The sequence below is a fragment of the Oncorhynchus tshawytscha genome, linkage group LG14 (genome assembly GCF_018296145.1).
Source record: "Oncorhynchus tshawytscha isolate Ot180627B linkage group LG14, Otsh_v2.0, whole genome shotgun sequence".
NCBI lineage: Eukaryota > Metazoa > Chordata > Actinopteri > Salmoniformes > Salmonidae > Oncorhynchus > Oncorhynchus tshawytscha.
Window position 1 is genome coordinate 28,215,846 of NC_056442.1, and position 24,265 is coordinate 28,240,110.

General features: G+C 44.4%; 1 protein-coding gene across 1 annotated transcript in view; it reads left to right on the forward strand.

Moving 5' to 3' along the window:
* The window catches only part of LOC112266921 (ubiquitin-associated and SH3 domain-containing protein B-like), a 38,307-nt gene that overhangs the window by 3,620 nt on the left and 10,422 nt on the right, over positions 1–24,265 (forward strand). Inside the window, exons 2-10 of the mRNA XM_024444862.2 lie at positions 14,328–14,381; positions 15,020–15,206; positions 15,817–16,015; positions 16,717–16,886; positions 17,212–17,420; positions 17,670–17,817; positions 21,424–21,547; positions 21,734–21,856; positions 21,975–22,067. Of these exons, the coding sequence (XP_024300630.1) occupies positions 14,328–14,381; positions 15,020–15,206; positions 15,817–16,015; positions 16,717–16,886; positions 17,212–17,420; positions 17,670–17,817; positions 21,424–21,547; positions 21,734–21,856; positions 21,975–22,067 (1,307 nt within the window). The remainder of the gene's footprint in view (positions 1–14,327; positions 14,382–15,019; positions 15,207–15,816; positions 16,016–16,716; positions 16,887–17,211; positions 17,421–17,669; positions 17,818–21,423; positions 21,548–21,733; positions 21,857–21,974; positions 22,068–24,265) is intronic.

A 24,265-nucleotide genomic window follows, 5' to 3' on the forward strand; every position in this document is an offset into this window, starting at 1 on the left:
AGTCCCGGTCTCAAGTCTGTATTATCTCCAAGACATTGACGTCAGATGTCATAGGGAGTCTGTTGTGACTTACATGCTGAATGGACACAGACAATACGCATGCGCGTGCACACACACACGTCAGAAGGAATGCCTCGAGGCTCCCTTTGTCAGCAGAGAAAGAAAGAAAGAAAGAGGGAGAGAGAGAGAGAAAGAATGCCTAGAAGCTGTGAGAGACGCCACAAGCTCTTTTACATTGGACAGCCCGTGACTGCTTGGCCCTGACAGAGCAAGTTATGAATAGCATCTTCCTGCCTCTCTCAAGTATTGACCCCCTACATTTCCTGACCGACTTAAAGGGACATGCCCTCGGAGATTTGTCATGTCTGCCTGCCACCAATGTCACTGACTAGCGTTTTTGATTCAGGGAGGGGGAGGGGGACAATGCAGATGGGGAGCAAAGCTGGGTTAGCATCAACAGACATTTACTAGAACCTCTCTGATGGGATGAACCACAGTAGCTACAGTGTGTGAGAGAGATCACTGAGGAGTGAAAGAGCAAAAGCAATGTACCGAATAACATCTGGGATGTTGAAACCCACAGTCACGAGGTGCAGTTTTTCAGACTTGCTTTCTGCACATAGTAATTTTGCCAAGCATACAACCCTTCAGCAGGGTTTTTATTCCAGTTGTAACCAGGGGTGCGTGCTGTGCACTCCCAAAACAAAGATAAATATAGCTGCAAGCAGCCATTCACGCTTTGGGCCCATAGCTCCACCATCAAGACAAATTGGCCACATTTCCCTTGGATGAGCTACTCCAACACCATCATTCAGTTTGCTGATGACACAACGGTGGTAGGCCTGATCACTGCCAACGTTGAGACAGCCTATAGGAGGAGGTCAGAGACCTGGCAGTGTGGTGCCAGGACAACAGCCTCACTCTCAATGTGAGCAAGACAAAGGAGTTGATCGTGGACTATAGGAAAAGGAGGGCTCAACAGGCCCCCATTCACTTCGGCGGGACTGAAGTGGAGCGGGCCGAGAGTTTCAAGTTCCTTGGTGTCCACATCACCAACAAACTATCATGGTCCAAACACACCAAGACTGTTGTGAAGAGGGCATGACAACACCTTTACCCCCTCAGGAGACTGAAAAGATTTGGCATGGGTCCCCAGATCATCAAAAAGTTATCCAACTGCACCATCAAGAGCGTCTTGACCGGTTGCATCACCGCCTGGTATGGCAACCATCTGACCATAAGGCGCGAAAGAGGGACCTATGTACTGACCTTTAAATTGCTTGATATAGCGCCACCATCTCGCCAATTGGCATGGCATTGCATGAGAGCATGGCCCATGGGCCTTTACCATTATGCCAAGTTGCACCCTCCTAGGCCTTGCCATTTCACTGGAATTCACATCTTTGACTAAATCCACAGAGAACCAGAATAATACACGCCTACAAATACAACACAGCTTTGCTGCTTGAACCCCTAATGTATATACATTTTTTAGGGCACCCCCAAGAGCCAATGATTTGACCCTGTACTTGAGGCTACTCGGTTGGTTCTGTAGAGACACTTAGACTCAGTATACTGGTGTAGTTGTTGTGTCTAATGTACAACTCTGCCCTTAGGGGGAAAAGCCCTCTCTCATTTCACTTCAATGTCTGTTTGGTGTTAGTTCCTTTTGATTTGGTTGATAGTAAATGATGCACTAAACATACAACACAAGAATAGAGGGTATGAAACAATGACCAGAGACCCTATTTTCTGCCACTGACTGACACCATTATCCCAGTCTACAAACAAATGACTCTTTTGGTTTGCATTTACATCAAGGGTTCAAAACAATACAGCCTCTGAGATGCTTTTGTCAACTGCTGCCCTTGAGGTTTGTCGTTTCTCCCTCTGTATCTGCTATGGCGAACTAAAACAGTGTTAATTAATTGGAACACGGGACAGAGTTGAGCCCTGGTATAGTTTTGATTTTTGATTTGATTTATTGGGATCCTCATTAGCTGACACCAATGGCGACAGCTAGTCTGGAATGGCACATTATTCTTCTAAAGGCCTCCCTCACACATATATTTAGTAAGACATAACCTATACAGTGTCTTTATAACAATACATTTACTCTATATCTATATTCTGTATGTACTGTATGTCTTATCATGTTCTGATGATTATATTTACTCCAAGGAAAAGCTGGAAAAGAGTAGGTGTATAATATCTCATTATTCTGCATGTGACTCTTTTCCAGGGATGTTCACCACACATATCCTGTGTGGTAGTAAATGCGGCTTTCAGCAATTAGCTACGCTCGCCGCATAATCCAAAATTGCAATGCACTGCAGCTTCCAGGGATATTTCTGGCACATACGATTTGGTTTAGCGCAGGCAAACACTGCTTTTGAGATCTCTGAACATTGCAGCGTAGTGGCAGTTCAAGTAACACAGTATGCTACGAATGCTGTCTCAGCACATTTCCCCCTGTTTCTGAGCAGTTTAGTTTATACTTTAAAAAAAAATAACTCTCCACACCTCTGTAATGTTCAGATTATTTGCCGAGGAGGTTTGTGGAAAATTGTGTAAAAATGCTGGTCCCTATGTGCTGTTCCTGCCTTGCCTTCTGCTGTGATGATGAGGGGGACTTTGTGAGGCTGAGGCAGCAGTAAAGCCATATCTGTTAGCTGTGGCTGGAAAGTCTGAAGCGTTGGAACATGTGTGGACAACACAGGGGCTGACACAGTGGAACCTGTCTACTTTCAAGGAGGTTGCTGTCGCCGCCTCCCCCCCTTCTTCTGGCAGCAACATTGGATATAGAAGAACACTTTTATTATCCACGATGACAAAAGATGATGGACATGTTTTTTGTTGTTTTTTGTTGTTGTTCAGGTGTCTTTGAAATAGTTTTGTAAATGAGAGTTCCTTGGATTGCTTTGTTTGACGTGCCAGTCGGGTTCACATGATTACCAATGTAGCCTTCAGGCATTTCATCATACATATTCAAATTCTAAGAGCCGCGGTTAAGTTTACAGGCCAACTTTGCACTAACGCTGCATTAACGCCACATTACTGTCGCTCTTTATCGGGAGGATCATGCTCGGGTGTGTACATGTCATGTGTTTCCTTCCTAAGAGAGTTACATTACTGAAGATAACCCTCATGTCCCTAATGCCTTTAAAACGCTGTCTGGAAACTCAGGGCACCAGATAATGTAATCAATGTTCTCCAACATCACACATCAGGACCAGTTAAAGAGGCTATACAGAACATTTGGATAGAAATATTGTCCTGAAATGACCTCAATTGGCCAGCAAGTGGCACACCTCCCCACACCCATGAGCAAAAAATATATTATTTGATTAAAACTAAGAATTAATGTGGTTTCATGAGATAAGAAATTGATTCATATTATATCATGAACCTCAGCCAAGATTGAAGCCAAAATTGAACGTAAACTATTAGCAAACAACTAAACCTCCATAGTGTATCTTTGCTCTGTCCAGATGCTCAGATACCAAATCATGTCATCATTGTGGTCTCCAATATCAATCAGTAGGGTCAGTTAAGAAGACTCTTCTTCAAAATCCCATGGGTGACCTGTACAAAGGCAGAAGTGTGCCAGTCTGCTCTCCTCAATACTGCCTATTGTCTCTCCAGGCTGACGACTTTGACGAGGCCTGGCCACAGTTGCTGACATCCCCGCAGGTGCCCGCCTTGGCATATTTTGGGACTGGCAGCTGTGCTCCTTCTGTCCCCTCTGCTACTAGTACCGTCTCTGCCCCTCTCTCTCAGTCCCCGTGGCCTGCGAGGCAGCTGTTGTTTGCATTAAGGCATACGGGGCTCGTTCAGTGTTGCATCTGTTCAGTGATGCCACCAGCGACAGACCACTTGGAGCTTTGCAGTAGACACATGGGAGACCAAGCACATATACAGTCCAGCCTTTTTGTCCCTTCCCCTCACACAGGCACGAGCAGTAGCAGAGCTAATCCTGCTTGGAAATGTGTGGATGCAATTTGGTCTGTTGGTAATTGCTTTTTTTGCTAGCCATCCTTTTCCCCCCTTTATATATTTGACTGTGTGTGTGCGTGTGTGTGCGTCTGTGTGTGTGTGTTTAGTTGTGGCCGGGCCATATGTGTCAGTGCTACCTTTGCCAGAACTGCGACAGCCAATCCAAGAGCTAGTGTCCTTCCAGCCTCATGCTTACAGCCTCATGCTTCCAGCCTCATGCTTCCAGCCTCATGCGGCATCCATCCACTGACTGGCGTCACTCTGTGAGGGAGCTCCAACTCCTTGCCAGTTCTCTGTAGATTGGGTCCAAATGATCAGAAATGAAATCACAATGGATGCACTTTTATATGCCGACGGTGCGTGAATGATGAAATGATTACATCAAAATGCATTTGCCCTCATATGGTGTGCCTGTGCAACGATATTCTGATGCCCATATGTGAGGCAGCCTACTTTATCCTTTTTATGTACACAGTTCATGGCTACTCTATGTATGCTGGTAATATTTTTATCCATATTTTATGTCCAGCACACTGTATCCAGCTTTCACCTACCGCCCCCCTAGCAATGTGAAAAACAAAGGTGTGTACCAACCCAGAGTCAAAAACAACTCACTGGAGAAACAGCAATGTGTTTTATAGCCTAAATAATGCCATTAGTTACAAAGGTACCCTTGTTTTCTGTGTCCGTAGAATAGGAACTGAACCAGAGGTGGTTTCTTGGCTCTGTGGTAGAGCTGTAATGACAAGGAAAGTGTGCTTGAGGCTTGGTTTGGCAAGCACAAGGTACTTACAGTTGTGGGGCATCTTTTACGGGCTGTGGCTGTGCACACTGTCTTTCTGAACTGGATGGTTCATTTCTGAACTGGATGGTTCCTTCCTTAACCGGCAGTCTCTTCATCTGATTTGTATCAAATAGGCTAGCATTTCAATGTATAACACATGCCATATGTACAGATGCGTTCCTATTTTTATACAGCAGTTCCCTTACTAAGAAAATATGCAAGAGTATCTATTTAACACCATAACAGACAATAGAGACATGCAACAGCATTTGATTTAATCCCATGTGTATTAGAGTGGTGCTCTACTGTAGGCTGAGGTGCTCTACTGTAGGCCGAGGTGCTCTACTGTAGGCCGAGGTGCTCTACTGTAGGACCGAGGTGCTCTACTGTAGGCCGAGGTGCTCTACTGTAGGCCGAGGTGCTCTACTGCTAGTAGGCCGAGGTGCCGAGGTGCTCTACTGTAGGCCGAGGTGCTCTACTGTAGGCCGAGGTGCTCTACTGTAGGCCGAGGTGCTCTACTCTAGGCCGAGGTGCTCTAGGCCGAGGTGCTCTACTCTAGGCCGAGGTGCTCTACTCTAGGCCGAGGTGCTCTACTCTAGGCCGAGGTGCTCTACTCTAGGCCGAGGTGCTCTACTCTAGGCCGAGGTGCTCTACTCTAGGCCGAGGTGCTCTACTCTAGGCCGAGGTGCTCAGGTGGACTATATTGTCTGTGGGGGAAGGAAAGCTGTGTTTAGTGCTCTAGTTCGTAATAAACAGTTCACTGACTGTTTGATTCTGTTCCCAGGCATACAGCATTAAATTAATATTGCTCATCATACCTGCATAATAAATGTGTTTTCCTTTACACTTGACTAATAATTTAAAAAGCAAAAACAGTTCAAGGTGAAGAAAATGCACACGTTTTATGGTTCTGAATATTTCAGTACAATATTGTTTTTACACATAAATGTCAAATTGAGAAGAAAGGCCGAATGGTTGTGTTCCTATATTCATGTGAAGAAGTTCAACAGTAGCCCCTTCTCAATGTTATATATTTGGAATACTACATAGTTAAGCACAATTTTTGTCTGGGTCAAATTGTTTGACCACCGTTGTGTGTACCCCTGTGATTTGTTTTGTGGTCACTGGTTTTGTGGAGACACAAATTGGCACCGACTGCATTAGTAGATATAATGAGGCAAGAGAAACACTTTTGTGAATCGTTTGGCAGTTTATGGATGACAGCTTTGTGAGAAAAAAACTGTGGATAAGTGAAGGCCTCCCTCACAAATAATTAGAGCATAATTGTAGCATGGTAGATAATTGCAGTCAGTGTGGTACAGCACAGTGGGGGAATTTTGTCTGAACAGTAAGTCTTTCATTTACCCCTCGAGACTTCCTCTAGACATCAATGAAATGCATAATGAGAGGAAAACAGCAGAGAATTAGTCGTCAGTAAAAGCATCACTGAATCCAGCGAGAGTCTGCATGTGAGTGAGGGATTACAATATTCTACATTGACACATTGTTATTAATAATAATGTCTGTGTGTACGTGCCTGCCTGCGGGAATGTGTGTAAGCCACAGTGCAATGATAAGTGTTATTCCAATGTTACAATGCCGTTTAAATTGGTTCAATTTAATTCAATTCATTAAATTGAGAACCTCTAACTTTCAATTCAAAACACATCTTCTTCACAGCTCCTGTGAGTAGATCAACAAAGACCTCTCTCAAGGTATTATACCACTTCCTTGTGTTTCTGTTTGGCTGCCTGAGTGTAGAGGCAGACAGACACATAGCGGTTGTAACAATGGACAGGAAAACATGACAAATCTGATTGGTTCTATTAATGTTAGGAGGACGGAATTCTCCCCCATCACAGCACAATAGGGAGGGAGGGAGGGAGGGAGGGAGGGAGAGAGGGAGAGAGGGAGAGAGGGAGAGAGAGAGATTCTACTGTAGGCCTCGAGATCTCAGTGTGACAAGGTCTCTGGCAGGTTTGTAAACAGGAACTGTCTGGATGCATAGGCCAGAGCCATGGGATTTCCCCATAGAGCTGAGGGGTGAGAGTGCGTCTGTCTGGGTGGTGGCGTTTGGTGTTGAAATGGTATGGGATGTCCTGGGGAGACATTTCCTGTAAATCGTTGATTGGTGATGGGGATGATGGAGCACAACTGATGTCAGACAATGAGGTGGGGCCATTGAATATCCAAAATCTTCTAGCATACAGACAACTTTCATTTGAGCCTTCCCATTGTTCCGATCATCCCCCACTGAGATAGCCAGAGTTATAAAGTGAAAGCACTTTGTCACACATTTTTATAATAGATTTCACTCGTCTGATACTGACCGGCTACAATAAATATTAACTCAACCTCCATTCTCTTTAGTTCACCAATTTCCAGCAATACAGTTGTCTATTTTATAGTGCAGTAATCAGCGTGTCACCCTTTTGAAATCAGATAAGTGCCAGAGAGAGAGAGATCAGAAATACCTCAGGCACTTAATTTAAGGCTTGGCCATTCCATGCAGTGTCTGCATTTGTGGTGTTTTTCCTTCCTTCCTGGTGAGTCATGTGACATCACACTGTCTGTCTGCTGCCCTGGTTGGCCAAGAGTAGACTGGGAGGAGAAGAAGCCAGGGGGAATAATCATAAACGCAGTAGCATTCTGAGTGGCGTTTTTCCCTTCCTTCCTGGTGAGTCATGTGACATCACACTGTCTGTCTGCTGCCCTGGTTGGCCAAGAGTAGACTGGGAGGAGAAGAAGCCAGGGGGAATAATCATAAACGCAGTAGCATTCTGAGCTGTAAATATTACATTGGAAGGCTTTAGTGCACATGGTAACTTTGGATTTGAACAAGGGCCCTGTTTGAATATTTAAGAAATACATCCTTCCCCTCCTCCTTTCGTTGACTTAGGCCATGATTCAATACCAGGTGCGTTATAAAGCAGCACAACAGACAGCTGACAGTCCACCTTTTAAAAGTAATTTCCTCGACATTTGAGGAGATCACATTCATGATAAACACTGGAAATATCGGCTCATAACATTACTTACCTTTTAAAAGGCGTATTGTCAGCTGTCTATTGTGCTGCCCGACGAAAACGCACCCTGAGTTGAAACGCAGCCTTAATGCCCTATATTGCTATTGCTGTCTGAGCCTGGCCGGATCACCTTGACATTTCATTGTCTCCTTGTTCATCTTGTGGTCTTCACAACACCTTTTAGGTATCAATTGTTCCTTATGATTCAGTCTTTCAACACATGGAAATAAAGTGACTAAAGTTCAGCTTAAAGGCTGACTAAACCCCTGGTTTCCTCAGCTTCATAGTGAATTCTTTTTCAGAACCTTTGGACAATATTAGTCATTGTCTCCGTGTGTACTTGTTTTTCTGCCCCATTATGTTGGCCGTCACACATTGTGTTTGTCAGACGGAGTAATGTAAATTTCTCTGCAGTGCTGCATAAGGACGTATTAGTTCTTTTGTACACCTCAAAAACACGCACGGCGCGCGCACACACAGACACACACATATACACTCGGCGTACTACTCAATACGTACACGAGTGAGCTGATTGTGGGGGCGTCCTGCTTAGTGCCTTGTCTGTTCCTCTTCCTGTCTGGAGAAGCTCACAGGATCTCTCTCACTTTCATAATGTAGTGGGCGTTAAAACAAAGCGAGTGGTTTTCTCACCTTCAAGAATGTATAGTTTGTGTGACACAATCATTTACAACCACTGAGTGTGATCTTAATAACATGCAATCCGTGTAACACAAGGCGAAACAATCGACTGGAAAGTATAATATAGGTTGTATATTACGCTGCATTGTCAGTGGTATATCAATAGATTATGGAATGGTAGATTAACTATCTGGGCTGTAAGCATTTTACTATTAATAATGACAAACTGTTTTCCAATGCACATGCACTGTTTATTGTATTGCAGGGGACTGTATAGTGATTGGAGGAACAATGGATCCAGTTATATATCGAGAAATTATTGTTGATGATATATCGTATTGTATCATTTTGACAGTATTATTTTGCCGCTGGTGTGCTGTACCTGCACCAAACTCCAGTATTTCTCCTTCATAGCTTGTTTCCCATCTTCTTCTTTTTTAAAAAGGAGACAATTTTGTTTTCAGCACTTTTATTTCCGTGACTGATCAAAAAACGTGTTTTCTTATGGCTCTCTCTTGTCCCTCTGCCGCAGGCACACGATGAGCAATATGTTTGGACATCAAATCGCAATAAAATGACAGTAATGAATTGTAATACACATCGATACGTGAGAATCGCTGTACACATCGTATCGGGAGGTCCGTGGCAATTCCCAGCACTAGTACTGTGTGTGGGTTTCCATGGGTATAGAAATACACTAGAACAGATCATGGACTGAGAGAAACTGACTTCCCAATACCCCATAATAACAAAGCAAATACAGGTTTGAGAATTTTTTGTAAAAAAATGTATGAAATATCTCATTTACATAAGTTGTCAGACAATTTACTCAGTACTTTGTTGAAGCACCTTTGGCAGTGATTACAGTCTCGAGTCTTCTTGGGTATGACACTACAAGCTTAGCACACCTGTATTTGGGGAGTTTCTCCCATTCTTCTCTGCAGATCCTCTCAAGCTCTGTCAGGTTGGATGGGGAGCGTTGCTGCACAGCTATTTTCAGGTCTCTCCAGACATGTTCGATCAGGTTCAAGTCTGGGCTCTGGCTGGGACACTCAAGGACATTCAGAGACTTGTTCCGAAGCCAGTCCTGCATTGTGTTAGCTGTGTGTTTAGGGTTGTTGTCCTGTTGGAAGGGGAAACTTTGCCCAAGTCTGAGGTCCTGAGCGCTCTGGAGCAGAATCTTGCTGTACTTTGCTCTGTTAATCTTTCCCTTGATCCTGACTAGTCTCCCTTTCCCTGCTGCTGAAAAACATCCCCACACCATGATGCTGCCACCACCATGCTTCACCGTAGGGATGGTGGCAGGTTTCCTCTAGACATGATGCTTGGCATTCAGGCCAAAGAGTTCAATCTTGGTTTCATCAGACGAGAGAATCATGTTTCTTATGGTCTGAGAGTCCTTTAGGTTCCTTTTGGCAAACTCCAAACAGGCTGTCGTGCCTTTCACTGAGAAGTGGCTCTGTCTGGTCGCTCTACCATAAAGGCGTGATTGGTGGAGTGCTGCAGAGATGATTGTCCTTCTAGAAGGTTCTCCCATCTCCACAGAGGAACTCTGGAGCTCTGTCAAAGTGACCATTGGGTTCTTGGTCACCTCCCTGACAAAGGCCCTTATCCCCGAATGCTCAGTTTGGCCGGGCAGCCAGCTCTAGGAAGAGTCTTGGTGGAGGCCACTGTGTTCTTGGGGATCTTCAATGCAGCATATATTTTTGGGACCCTTCCACAGATCTGGGCCTCGACACAATCCTGTCTCGGAGCTCTACGGGCAATTCCTTCAACCTCATGGCTTGGTTTTTGCTCTGACATGCACTGTCAACTGTGGGACCTTATATAGACTAGGTGCCTTACCAAATAATTTCCAATCAATTGGATTCACCACAGTTGGACTCAAATAAAGTTGTAGAAATATCTCAAGGATGAGCAATGGAAACAGGATGCAGGAGCTCAATTTCAAGTCTCATAGCAAAGGGTCTGAATACTTATGTAAATGAGGTATTTCTATTTTACATGTTTTATAAATTTGCAAAAATGTGTCATTATGGGGTATTCTGTGTAGATTTTTGTAGCGATTTTAGAATAAGGCTGTAATGCAACAAAATGGGGAAAAAGAGAAGGGGTCTGAATACTTCACGAATGCACTGCATGATCCGAAGAGACTGCTAGAGAATGGTAACTTGGGGTATGGTGAGTAGGCTCTCACGAACGGTCTTCTACATTGACTTCCACCGTACTTTGATCAGTTGCAGACAACATTGTGTGTTTTGAAATGTATATATTTATTTTGTTATTCCTAGATTGGACAAAAATGTAATTAGCTCGCAAAACAGAATGTTGTACAGCATCTGTACTTCATCCGTTCTGGTAGAAACTGGATCCCACCGGATCCAAACCTCTCGGTTGCCTTGAACCCAAACTCACAGAGCAAAATGTAGTTGATTACAAGTGCACATGGACCTGTGGGATGGTTGATATCATGTAGTTGTAGGACAGATGTGATAGGTTGGGAAACTGCGAAGCAAGACATGGGTGTGTGGGGGTAATAGTGTAAATAAATACCTCACGATGAAGCTCTTCCATGCTACAGACACACAACAGTCTAATAACCCTTCAAATATAATTCAAATACAGTCATAATGATATTAATTTGAAATCCATTTCTAAATTGATCCCAGCCCTGGTAAAACGACTTTACTGCTCAATAAAAAGTCTATTCTGGGAACTATATTTATTGTAATAGCCGTAGGGGGAAATAAAGTTGAATTGAATTCAAATGAATTCAGGGAGCAGAAAAGACAGCAGTTAAGAGTCAGTTTCTTACACCATGTTTGTACTTGAGGTTTCTCTCATCCTGCTGTGGTGGACACAGCACAGCACAGCACAGCACAGCACAGCACAGCACAGCACAGCACAGCACAGCACAGCCTTCAGTGTCTCTGCCAACTTCGCCTACGATGTGTTCACATGTGGCCGGGATCTAGCAGTCACGCTGTTTCTCTCTTCATTCCAGCCGTTCCCGTTGATTGCAAGGCGTATGATCTTCACCTTTAAATACCGGTGACCGCAGCTTATTTTACACCTCGTTCAGATCTGAGAAAGACTGACCACGTTGTCCTCAGCTGATGTACTTCTGAGGCTTTTCCTGACAGAAGCATATGAAGTGTGGATGGGGAAGCACTGCGATACTCTTGGGGGTTTCATTTCAGCGCAGCCCATAGACGGCCGGACAGGGAGAAGGCTCTCGCTACCTGTTTCAGGAGGTCTGTGCAGTTCACAGGGGATCTCTAGAACAGAGAGCAAGCCACAAGTCAAAAGCAGCTGGCTGTTTTATCCATTGCGGTCGGAACCATTCTGAGCTGAATGTAGCTGAACTCATACAACTGTGGCTTTTGTATGTATGATTGTGTTATGCACCTAACATATTCAGTTAGAGTGATGAGATCGCTACACCTCTCTGATTCACACTTGGTACATAGGCCACATTTAGCTTCCACTTTTGGACAGGGCTTGTCATATACACAGATGTAGCAGGGGCGGTGTGGAAACAGACACAAAAATATATATTTATTTGTTTATTTATTTATGCTTTGGCCACAAATACAAGTACAGGATAAGTCAACAAAATGATTGGTGTAAGAGTTAACAGAATAACAGAGATTTCCACTGGACGGTTACTTTAAAGAAGTCCAAGTAGTACACTATCCCACTTGAGTGGGAATTCTGTTGATGGGCAAGATGAATATAACAATGGCAGATATTGAGGATGAAGAGAAGGAGGAACGAGCGACCAGGGACTGTGTGGGATCCTCAGCGGAAGCGCAGAGCTGTGGTTATTGACTCAAGTTTCTGTTTGCAGATTACATCTGAACAATCTCCCTTTTCAGCTGCGACGTCGTTCTTCCAGATGACCTGGCACCTGGGGGTTCCCTGGGGGTTCCCTAGGGGCTTCTGCTGGGGAAAGTGTGATGCGGGAGAAGAAGGCAACACATCTCTGGGGCACTCTACCTCTGTTGCGTGGAGTATGCTGAAATATTGAAGATACATATGCACACATTGAGTTTGTTGTTCCTATGTATTTGCTCTCCCATACCCTTTTGACACTGTTGCGTCGACCTGTGTGCGGGTACAGAAGTCAGTTGAACTGGAGCAATATTGTGCCATTTAGTGCCAGACCACTTTTAAGTGCCCTGTCCAAACCAGACCCAGATCAGAGCCCTGAGACGCTCTGCATCCCTCCCGTTAGTCAGAAATGTACATAAACATTTACATTGGAGAGGGTCTCTGCACCACCTGGTCTCACTACTAGTGTCCGCCAGGTCTCGGAACTAGGTCCTCTCTTGTTCTCCACCACTGTGGGTGCCATGGAGATTATAGTCCCCAGAGTGGAAAATTGCATTAGGAATTTCCACTTTTTCCCCCCCCCTTCCCTTGAGTAGTCTCTAATTAGATTCTGAGGGTCTAATAAGAATAATTGAATCAGCATGCTCCCTCCACTGCTTGTTAACCAGGCCTCCAGGTGCTGCCAGATTTAGGAAGCTGTCTCACAACGCAGTAGTAGAGGTAGTCATTTCGTCACATACTGTGCAGTCTGCCATTTTGGGGAGTGACTGAGCACGTGTGTCTATTTTCGTGAATAAATTGATTTTGACATTTGAAATGGCTGAGTGGAAATTGTGAGGTGGGTTGTTTATTTCACACCTCTGTGTTTCAGTCACACTTATACAATATTGAGTAATCTCCTCCACCCTTTCTTATTAAAACTGTATGATTAGCTTAGCATGACTGTCCACTATATCAGACTGAACTGTTTAGGCTGTCATTGGAAATAAGAATTTGTTCTTAACTAACTTACCTAGTTAAATAAAAAAAATATATAATAATAATGGCTGTGCTACTCCTGCTAAACCATACCCCCCATGACTAAAGATACAGCCACCAGGACTGTTTTGAGTCCACTGACAGCGGCCCTGACGGACATCGCCGATGACCTGGAAGAGGCAGCGGATACCGTCTCTGAGTACATCCGTTTCTGTGAGGATCTCGTTATTCCCAAAAAGGAAGGCAACATCTTCCCCAGTAATAAATCGTGGGTAACTGAGGAATTAAAAGAGCTTCTCAACCCAAAAAAGTGAGTGTTTAAATCAGGTGGCAGTAACAAGGACAGTCAAAATATTCAGAGGCAACTCAAAAGCAAAATGAAAGAGTGCAAGGCAGAACAAAAAATATAGAAAACCTTTTCAAGGACAAGGACATGGTCCTGACGGCGTCAGGAACAAGGCACTTCAGGCGCAGACCAGCTCGCATTACCGTTCCAGAAGTTGTTCCAGCTGTCACTGAACAGTGGGATAATTCCAGACTCATGGAAGAAGTGGCTGATTTTCCCAATACCTAAAAACAACAGGCCAAACCAATTGGCACACCGCGCCTCCAGGGGTGTTGATGATGCGTTACTGGACATGCTGAACAATATCGACCAACATTTCGAAGAATGCATTTCGTGAACTCTACCTCAGTATTGCTTATTACCACTGTGTGAATTTGCGTCTCCCAAATGGCGCCCTTTTCCCTATATTGTTCGCTACTTTTGATGGGTTCCAATAGGCAATAGGGTGCCATTTGGGAGGTAGCTTTTGTCACTTATCTGAGACAAATAGGGAACAGAGATGGTCAACTCTGACTTTGTCCCTCTCGGTATGGCTATAAAGAGAAGTGAGATTCACCATATGTAGGCTATATATGCCTTCACCATACAACATCTCATTAAATATTTTAGTAACAATGTTACAATATACCATAAGTGGATGCAAATAAGGAGACTGCATACAAGCATTGGAAATAAAACCTTCAAAGGGAAGCATTGTAGCCATCACTGTTTTCCGTCTTTGCAGATTGAAGGCACTAGTATCAACAGGAGGCAGGAATGTACAAGCAGCATGTGACTGGTGAGTTCTAACACACACATACATACACTCCCAGAGATGACCCATGTTGAACTGTGATAATGTTATGGTAAGTGTGATGCTGCCCTCTGCTGTACTGCGTATGTGTGTACTCTTACTATTTAGCCAGGTGTGAATGACTATAATTCTTTCAAGGCTCACTGCAGTCAAAAACTAGATGTTCCTGTGTTTTATATATATTTCCACACTATGAGGTTGAAATGATACTGTGAAATTGTGAAAGTTATGATAATGCCCTTTTAGTGTACGAGCTGTTTGAAAAGACGGCCTGAAATGTCTGCTTGTTTTGGTAGGATGGAGTTTTGGCCTGCCTGGTGACATCCCCAGGTGGTAAATCTGTTAATAGACCAATAAGAAAGAGAGTTCCAAACCTTCCCCTACCTACTCAGACCACTCCCAGACAGTCCTAGCTAAATTCTTGCTTGGCACTTTCCTAAGAAGCAATTTTTTGCTTTACTTTTGACAATTTTAATTGAAAACAATCACAGTAAGGTACTTAATTGTTACCCAGAAATGATTTTATATTGAGATAAAAACAGCTACATTGGAGCCCCCCACCCCCACCCATCTTCTACCTCAGTCATTGTTAAGCCTCCTCCTCTTCTCCTGCTCTTCCTCAGGCTGTTCTCCCATGTGGATGACCCCTTCCTGGATGACCCGTTGCCCAGAGAGTACGTCCTGTACCTGCGCCCCAGCGGACCCCTGCAGAATCAGCTCCATCACTTCTGGCAGCAGTCCCGAGTCTCCTGCGGAAAGAACAAGGCCCACAACATCTTCCCCCACATCACACTCTGCCAGTTCTTCATGGTGAGCCCAGGGGGAAATGACACACCTAACGGTCATACATCAACACATGGATGCTCCTCTAATTCAGCTCACCATGAAGTATTATGATTATGTTACTTAACATTGACGTATGACTCTTTATTTTAATTTATTTTAATTGAACCTACACTCACAAAGGTGTTCTTTGGCTGTCCCAATAGGAGAACCCTTTAAAAAACACTAATTGGTTCCAAGTAGAACCCTTTTGAGTTCCATGTAGAACCCTCTGTTAAAAGGGTTCTAGACAGAACCCCAAATAGTTCTAACTGTAACCAAAAAGGTTTCTACCTGTAACTGAAAAGGGTTCTCCTATGGGGACTGTGAAGAACCCTTTTGTAACCCTTTTTTCTAAGTGTGTATTTATCCAGGAAGTCCCATTGAGGTCAAGAGACTGTATCATCTGTCTAGTACGGGCCAGTTTCCCAGACACAGATGAATCCTAGTCCCGGACTAAAACGTGCTTTTAATGGCAATTCTCAATTGAGCAGACTTCTAAGTCCAGGACTAGAATGTCTATGTTTGGAGAACTGGCACTATTGTTGATGAAAGACTCAGTGTTTGTGTGGTACTCAGACTCTACCCTGACCCCCAGTGTGCAGACAACAAGGTGGACGCCCTGTTGGAGGCCCTGCAGGCCACGGTGGACCAATGGAGGGGTCGTTTCCCTAGCCCCCTGCCCCTGGAGCTCTACACCTCCTTCAACTTCATAGGCCTCTTTGTTGAGGAGCAGATCGCAGAGGTCCTCAAGCAGTTTGCTGCTGACTTTGCTTCCGAGGCTGCCAGAAAAGCTGGTAGGGACTCTCTCTGCCTGTGACACCTGGACACACACCCAATCTCCAGAATGCATGCACTCAGCTCTCCAGAATTTTCTCCGCTGTCTCCTGCCAATTGTTGCACATTCATTGTTTCATTGTGTGAATTGTTGGCCCTTTGATTGTTTATTTTTTATCAATCGACATTACATATGTAACCAGTGGGCCTAGTAAATGTAGCATTAATCTCCTTCATTTGGTTACATACATTTCTGTAAAACGCATGTGTTACAGTAATTTACTGCTCTCATTCTCAGAGTGGAAACGTTGTTGGCAGAGTTCACAACCTGCTACACTTATGAGAAACAAGTTTTGGTTTATTTCATAACCATCATTTAGGAGTCTTAGAAAAAAGGGTTCCAAAAGAGGTTGGATGAAGAGGAACCTTTTTGGTTCCTGGTAGAACCCTTTTGGGTTCCATGTTAGGACCCTCTGTGGAAAGGGTTCTACATTGAACCCAAATGGGGTTCTACCTGGAACCAAAAAAGGGTTATTCAAAGGGTTCTCCTATAGGGACAGCCTTCAGTACCCTTTTGGTTTCTAGATAGCACCTTTCTTTCTAAGAGTGTATGGTCTTTATCATAACACCCATTAAGAAAATGTGTGTGCGCGCAAGCACACAGGTGACTTTCTTCATATTCTTTACCTTTATTCACTCGTTCCTCCTCTCTCTGTCTCAGATGTCCATTTAGAGCCCCATAAGAAGCAGCTCCATGTGACGTTAGCCTACCACTTCCCCACCAGTCACCTGACCTCCCTGGAAAAGCTGGCTAAGGGAATCGAGGTGAAGCTAGGCTGTGATTGGCTGGCTGTCCTTTTTTCCCGGGACATACGGTTTGCCAATCATGAGGTAATAATAACCACCTTGTTTTCTGACGCAAACCCTGTCCACCTTCATTTCACATCCAATACTACTCCTGTACTTTCTACTAATCAATACCATGACATGGACCTTGTACATTTTACAATACAAGCTCATGAGGCATTTATAATAAGTTATATTCTTCAAGAATCAATGGGAATATACCGTATAATTAATTTAGAAACGGCTGTAAATATCAGTGACCCTTTACAGGCTTGCTCATTTACACCTATAGCCTTGCATTGTACTGTATTCTGGTGCTAGATAAGGCATGGGTGTTCTCAAGTTGTGTCCTTCCCTCCCTCTGTTGCAGACGCTGCGTGTGATGTATCCCTACGCCCCTCAGAATGAGGACGAGCTGGAGCTGGTCCCGGGCGACTTTGTCTTCATGTCTCCCTTGGAGCAGAACAACACTAGCGAGGGCTGGGTCTACGGGTCCTCCCTGGCCACGGGGCTGTCCGGCCTATTGCCTGAGAACTACGTCAGCCGGGCAGACGAGTGTGACACCTGGGTCTTCCACGGGTGAGCCCTCAGAATGTGCTGTGCCAGTTTGAGAATGTATTATTTTCACCAGCTTCTTACTTACAGCTCTCAGTCCACAACATGGGGGCTGGGGTCAATTCCATTTCAATTCATTCAATCCCGAAGGAACTGTAGAAGAGCGTGGAGAGTTCTGCTCAGTAGTCAGTAGTGATGAATGAGTAGTAGTGAGGATGTGTGTCCTCTACCCTGTCCTCTACTCTTGTCCTCTGTGTCCTCTACCCTATGCAGATCACACTCCTTCTTCAGTTGCTCCGCCCCCTCGGACAAAGTGAGCAGGGAAAGGGGCCTATTCGATGGGCTGCTGGACAGCCGTCTCCTCGACAACACAAGCCCTGGGGACACACCCACCTTGAGCCTCATCTGTCATCCCATGCAGGTACTGGACAGAAGGAAGTCTCTTTAACTGAACCATACATTTGTGATTTTTAGGGCCAGGAGCTTTTCCTGACCAGGATAACTAGTGCCTAGCATTTAATCTTGAAAAAGGATTATTCTTATTCTTGAAGAATGACTTCAATTCAGGGTTAGATTAAAATTAAAACGAATCATGAAAAAACAATTTTAGTAAACTGAAATAAAATAATTAACAAACTAAAACTACATGGAAAATATTATCTTTGACTCCAAAACGAACTCAAATATAATAAAAACAATCATGAATTATGTTCAGTTTTAGATGGTACGTTTTTTTTCACACAATACATTTTTTAATAGAAAACAAATATAAAACGACAAAACTATAATACCCTTGCTTCAATAGCAAAGCTGTTTTTCTGGTGTAAATCAAATCAAATGTATTTATAAAGCCCTTCGTACATCAGTTGATATCACAAAGTGCTGTACAGAAACCCAGCCTAAAACCCCAAACAGCAAGCAATGCAGGTGTTGAAGCACGTTGGCTAGGAAAAACTCCCTAGAAAGGCCAAAACCTAGGAAGAAACCTAGAGAGGAACCAGGCTATGAGGGGTGGCCAGTCCTCTTCTGGTTGTGCTGGGTGGAGATTATAACAGAACATGGCCAAGATGTTCAAATGTTCATAAATGACCAGCATGGTCAAATAATAGGTCTGGGACAGGTAGCATGTCCGGTGAACAGGTCAGGATTCCATAGCCACAGGCAGAACAGTTGAAACTGGAGCAGCAGCACGGCCAGGTGGACTGGGGACAGCAAGGAGTCATCATGCCAGGTAGTCCTGAGGCATGGTCCTAGGGCTCAGGTCCTCCGAGAGAGAGAAAGAAAGAGAGAATTAGAGAGAGCATACTTAAATTCACACAGGACACCAGATAAGACAGGAGAAGTACTCCAGATATAACAAACTGACCCTAGCCCCCGACACATAAACTACTGCAGCATAAATACTGGAGGCTGAGACAGGAGGGGTCAGGAGACACTGTGGCCCCATCCGATGATACCCCTGGACAGGGCCAAACAGGAAGGATATAACCCCACCCACTTTGCCAAAGCACAGCCCCCACACCAGAAGAGGGATATCTTCAATCACCAACTTACCATCCTGAGACAAGGCTCCGCCACGGCACTACCCAAGGGGGGGGGGGTCGCCAACCCAGACAGGAAGATCACATCAGTGACTCAACCCACTCAAGTGACGCACCCCTCCTAGGGACGGCATGAAAGAGCACCAGTAAGCCAGTGACTCAGCCCCTGTAATAGGGTTAGAGGCAGAGAATCCCAGTGGAAAGAGGGGAACCGGCCAGGCAGAGACAGTAAGAGCGGTTCGTTGCTCCAGAGCCTTTCCATTCACCTTCACACTCCTGGGCCAGACAACACTCAATCATATGACACACTGAAGAGATGAGTCTTCAGTAAAGACTTAGAGGTTGAGACCGCGTTTGCGTCACTCACATGGGTAGGCAGACCATTCCATAAAAATGGAGCTCTATAGGAGAAAGCCCTGCCTCCAGCTGTTTGCTTAGAAATTCTAGGGACAATTAGGAGGCCTGCGTCTTGTGACCGTAGCGTACATGAAGGTATGTACGGCAGGACCAAATCAGAGAGATAGGTAGGAGCAAGCCCATGTAATGCTTTGTAGGTTAGCAGTAAAACCTTGAAATCAGCCCTTGCCTTGACAGGAAGCAAGTGTAGGTAGGCTAGCACTGGAGTAATGTGATACATTTTTTTGGTTCTAGTAAGGATTCTAGCAGCCGTATTTAGCACTAACTGAAGTTTATTTAGTGCTTTATCCGGGTAGCCGGAAAGTAGAGCATTGCAGTAGTCTAACTTAGAAGTAACAAAAGCATGGATTAATTTTTCTGCATCATTTTTGGACAGAAAGTTTCTGATTTTTGCAATGTTACATAGATGGAAAAAAGCTGTCCTTGAAACAGTCTTGATATGTTCGTCAAAAGAGAGATCAGGGTTCAGAGTAACGCCGAGGTCCTTCACAGTTTTATTTGAGACGACTGTACAACCATTAAGATTAATTGTCAGATTCAACAGAAGATCTCTTTGTTTCTTGGGACCTAGAACAAGCATCTCTGTTTTGTCCGAGTTTAAAAGTAGAAAGTTTGCAGCCATCCACTTCCTTATGTCTGAAACACATGCTTCCAGCGAGGGCAATTTTGGGGCTTCACCATGTTTCATTGAAATGTACAGCTGTGTGTCATCCGTATAGCAGTGAAAGTTAACATTATGTTTTCGAAAGACATCCCCAAGAGGTAAAATATATAGTGAAAACAATAGGAGGAATACCGAAATTTACAGCTGATTTGTCAGAGGACAAACCATTCACAGAGACAAACTGATATCTTTCGGACAGATAAGATCTAAACCAGGCCAGATCTTGTCCGTGTAGACCAATTTGCATTTCCAATCTCTCCAAAAGAATGTGGTGATCGATGGTATCAAAAGCAGCACTAAGGTCTAGGAGCACGAGGACAGATGCAGAGCCTTGGTCTGATGCCATTAAGAGGTCATTTACCACCTTCACAAGTGCAGTCTCAGTGCTATGATGGGGTCTAAAACCAGACTGAAGCATTTTGTATACATTGTTTATCTTCAGGAAGGCAGTGAGTTGCTGCGCAACAGCCTTTTCTAAACATTTTGAGAGATTCGATATAGGCCGATAGTTTTTTATCTTTTCTGGGTCAAGGTTTGGCTTTTTCAAGAGAGGCTTTATTACTGCCACTTTTAGTGAGTCTGGAACACATCCGGTGGATAGAGAGCCGTTTATTATCTTCAACATAGGAGGGCCAAGCACAGAAAGCAGCTCTTTCAGTAGTTTATTTGGAATAGGGTCCAGTATGCAGCTTGAAGGTTTAGAGGCCATGATTATTTTCATCATTGTGTCAAGAGATACAGTACTAAAACACTTGAGTGTCTCTCTTGATCCTAGGTCCTGGCAGAGTTGTGCAGACTCAGGACAACTGAGCTTTGAAGGAATACGCAGATTTAAAGAGTCCGTAATTTGCTTTCTAATAATCATGATATTTTCCTTGAAAGAAGTTCATGAATTTATTACTGCTGAAGTGAATGCCATCTTCACTTGGGGAATGCTGCTTTTTAGTTAGCTTTGCGACAGTTTCAAAAATAAATTTCAGATTGTTCTTATTTTCCTCAATTAAGTTGGAAAAATAGGATGATCGAGCACCAGTAAGGGCTCTTCGGTACTGCACGGTACTGTCTTTCCAAGCTAGTCGGAAGACTTCCAGTTTGGTGTGGCGCCATTTCCGTTCCAATTTTCTGGAAGCTTGCTTCAGAGCTCGGGTATTTTCTGTATACCAGGGAGCTAGTTTCTTATGAGAAATGTTTTTAGTTTTTAGGGGTGCAACTGCATCTAGGGTATTAGGCAAGGTTAAATTGAGTTCCTCAGTTAGGTGGTTAACTGATTTTTGTCCTCTGACGTCCTTGGGTAGGCAGAGGGAGTCTGGAAGGGCATCAAGGAATCTTTGTGTACTGATCAATTCTCGAAAATGTTGGGAAATGTTATGGATTTGAGTCCCCAATTCACTGTATTGTTTCTTAGGTGCTTCAGGTCAGCAGCAATCACTCTCAGCTGCCCAAGCGGACCCTGTTTGTCTGCCGGCACGGTGAGCGGATGGATGTGGTGTTTGGGAAACACTGGCTTTCACTGTGCTCTGATTCCAAAGGTGAGCAGAGTCAGACCAATGGTACTGGAGGTGCAATCCTAAAAGCAAGTGTGCTTTCAAAGGAGTCATACATTTTGAGTTTGGATGAATCTGATGTTTTTGATAGGATAGATAAAAGAGCAGTATTGTTTGTAGGTTTTAAAACCCTAACAGCAGTGTGCTGGGTTGTGGTGTTCTGTTCTACAGGTAGATATGTGCGCACTAACCTGAACATGCCAGTCAGCCTGCCCATGTGGAGTGGAGGACACAGAGATTACAACATGGACACCCCCATCACTGTGTTTGGTTCCACACAAGCACGAATAGTGGGTATGTGGTTGTCAACACATAGTAGTAGGCTATGTTATCTGCCCAATTCCATATCTCATGTTTCATTGCAGCGTGATAACAATCTATTCCCCTGTCTATCTGTCTGTCTGTGTTGCAGGCGGGGCGTTGTTGGAGAGCAACACAGTGATAGACTTTGTGTACTGTTCGCCCTCTCTGCGCTGTGTCCAGACTGCTCAGAACATCCTCAAAGGTAACCAGCCTGTAGCTACTTGCCACTACAAATCCTATTTAGGATTTTTTTTATTCATCCATAATCCTCTCTAACATTTGATGAAGACTTAAAGGGGCAATGTGCAGTTGCTACATCCATTTTGGGGCTGAGGTTGGAGTGTTGTGGCGTCTGTTCTTGCATCGACACGGTCATTTGTGCTCGTCTCTTCCTGTTTTTGTTTTTCTGTTTAAAGTATTTTAAAGTTGCGAAGTACTGCAATCCTGCCCATATTACAACTAAGCACAAGGTCTGCACTAAAGACATTGAACTCATTGCTCTTAACCTACGGCCATACGACCTGCCACAGGAAGTAAATCAGGTCTGATTATTTATTGTCTACATAGCGTCCTCCGCTGACATCCAACTAGCTGCCGACTAGATTCATGACCTTGTATCCCAGGCTGAGACAGAGTGACCTGAAGCATTGAAGCTAATCATGGGAGACTGTAACGTGTGCAATATATCTGAACATTTACCATCATATCAGCAATATGTTACATGTCCTACCCCAAATGAAGCCTGTCTGGACGTCTGTTAAGGTAACATCCCAGGTGCGTATTTTTCCAAAGCACTACCCAATCTTGGGGGTTGGGATCATAACATTGTTCAGCTCATGCCAGTCTACAAAGTGCGTCTGCAGGGACAGAAGGCTGAAAAGTGGTGGAGATTAAAAGCTGGACTCCAGGGCCGGGTGGCGCAGTGGTTAAGGGCGCTGTACTGCAGCGCCAGCTGTGCCACCAGAGACTCTGGGTTTGCGCCCAGGCTCTGTCGTAACCGGCCGTGACCGGGAGCTCAGTGGGGCGACGCACGACTCCTGTGGCGGGCTGGGCGCAGTGCACGCTAAACAAGGTTGCCAGGTGCACAGTGTTTCCTCCGACACATTGGCGTGGCTTGCTTCCGGGTTGGATGCGCGCTGTGTTAAGAAGCAGTGCGGCTTGGTTGGGTTGTGTATCGGAGGACTCATGACTTTCAACATTCGTCTCTCCCGAGCCCGTACGGGAGTTGTAGCGATGAGACAAGATAGTAGCTACTAACAATTGGATACCATGAAAAAGGGGTAAAAAAAAAAAGCTGGACTCCTGAAACTACTGAAGGCCTCCAGGACTGTTTTGAGTCCACTGACTGGGCGGCCCTGACAGACAGCTCCGATGACCTGTAAGAGGCAGCGGATACCGCATTACCGTTCCAGAAGTTGTTCCAGCTGTCACTGAACAGTGGGATAATTCCAGACTCATGGAAGAAGTGGCTGATTTTCCCAATACCTAAAAACAACAGGCCAAACCAATTGGCACACCGCGCCTCCAGGGGTGTTGATGATGCGTTACTGGACATGCTGAACAATATCGACCAACATTTAGAAAAGACAAATAGCCTAATCAAAATTGTATTCATTGACTTCAGTCGCACGTTTAACACCATCCAACCCCACCTACTGGTGAATTTGGGTGTCAACTCTCTACTGATCAAGTGGATTAATAGTTTCCTTTTGAACCGTACTCAACAATTGAAGTTTACCTCCGCCATCTCTACATTTTGAACGGTGAATACGGGAGCCCCTCTGGTTCGCGTGCTTTCACCGATACTGTACACACTGTACTGTTAGGTTCTAAATATCAGAGTAAGAAGTTGACGGACACTATAAAAGCTCCAACCAAGTTTATTCACCCAATTGATCGAACAGCTGAACAGATAAAAACACATTTCCACCAGCGATAGTATATATACCCCAATTTGGGTGGAGTCTCCTCTCTTAAACATGAAATCTTTATTGCTAGGCAGGAAGTTAAGTGATACAGGCAATAAACTGATCCTTCTCCCTTAATGTGACCTGACCTGACCTCGACCCCCTTCCCCGCGAAACCACATATCTCCATCCTTATCAGTGTCTGCCACATGTGATTACCTTTATTTTACTCATTACATTCTGAGCTTAATTGCCTCCACCATATACATTCCTCCTACAGATAACCATTAACTTCTGGTCTAGACCCTAGACTATAGCACTCAATATTTCAATAGGATACCTGATAATTAACAATATTCCAAGTTTAGCCAGAACTCATCAGTACACAAACGATTGTCAAGCCTCTGACGCAGCCCACATTTATTTGTTTAATATGCAGATGACACCGCTGTGGAGCGTTTCCTCCACCCAGAACAAGCCTCTCTTCAAGGTT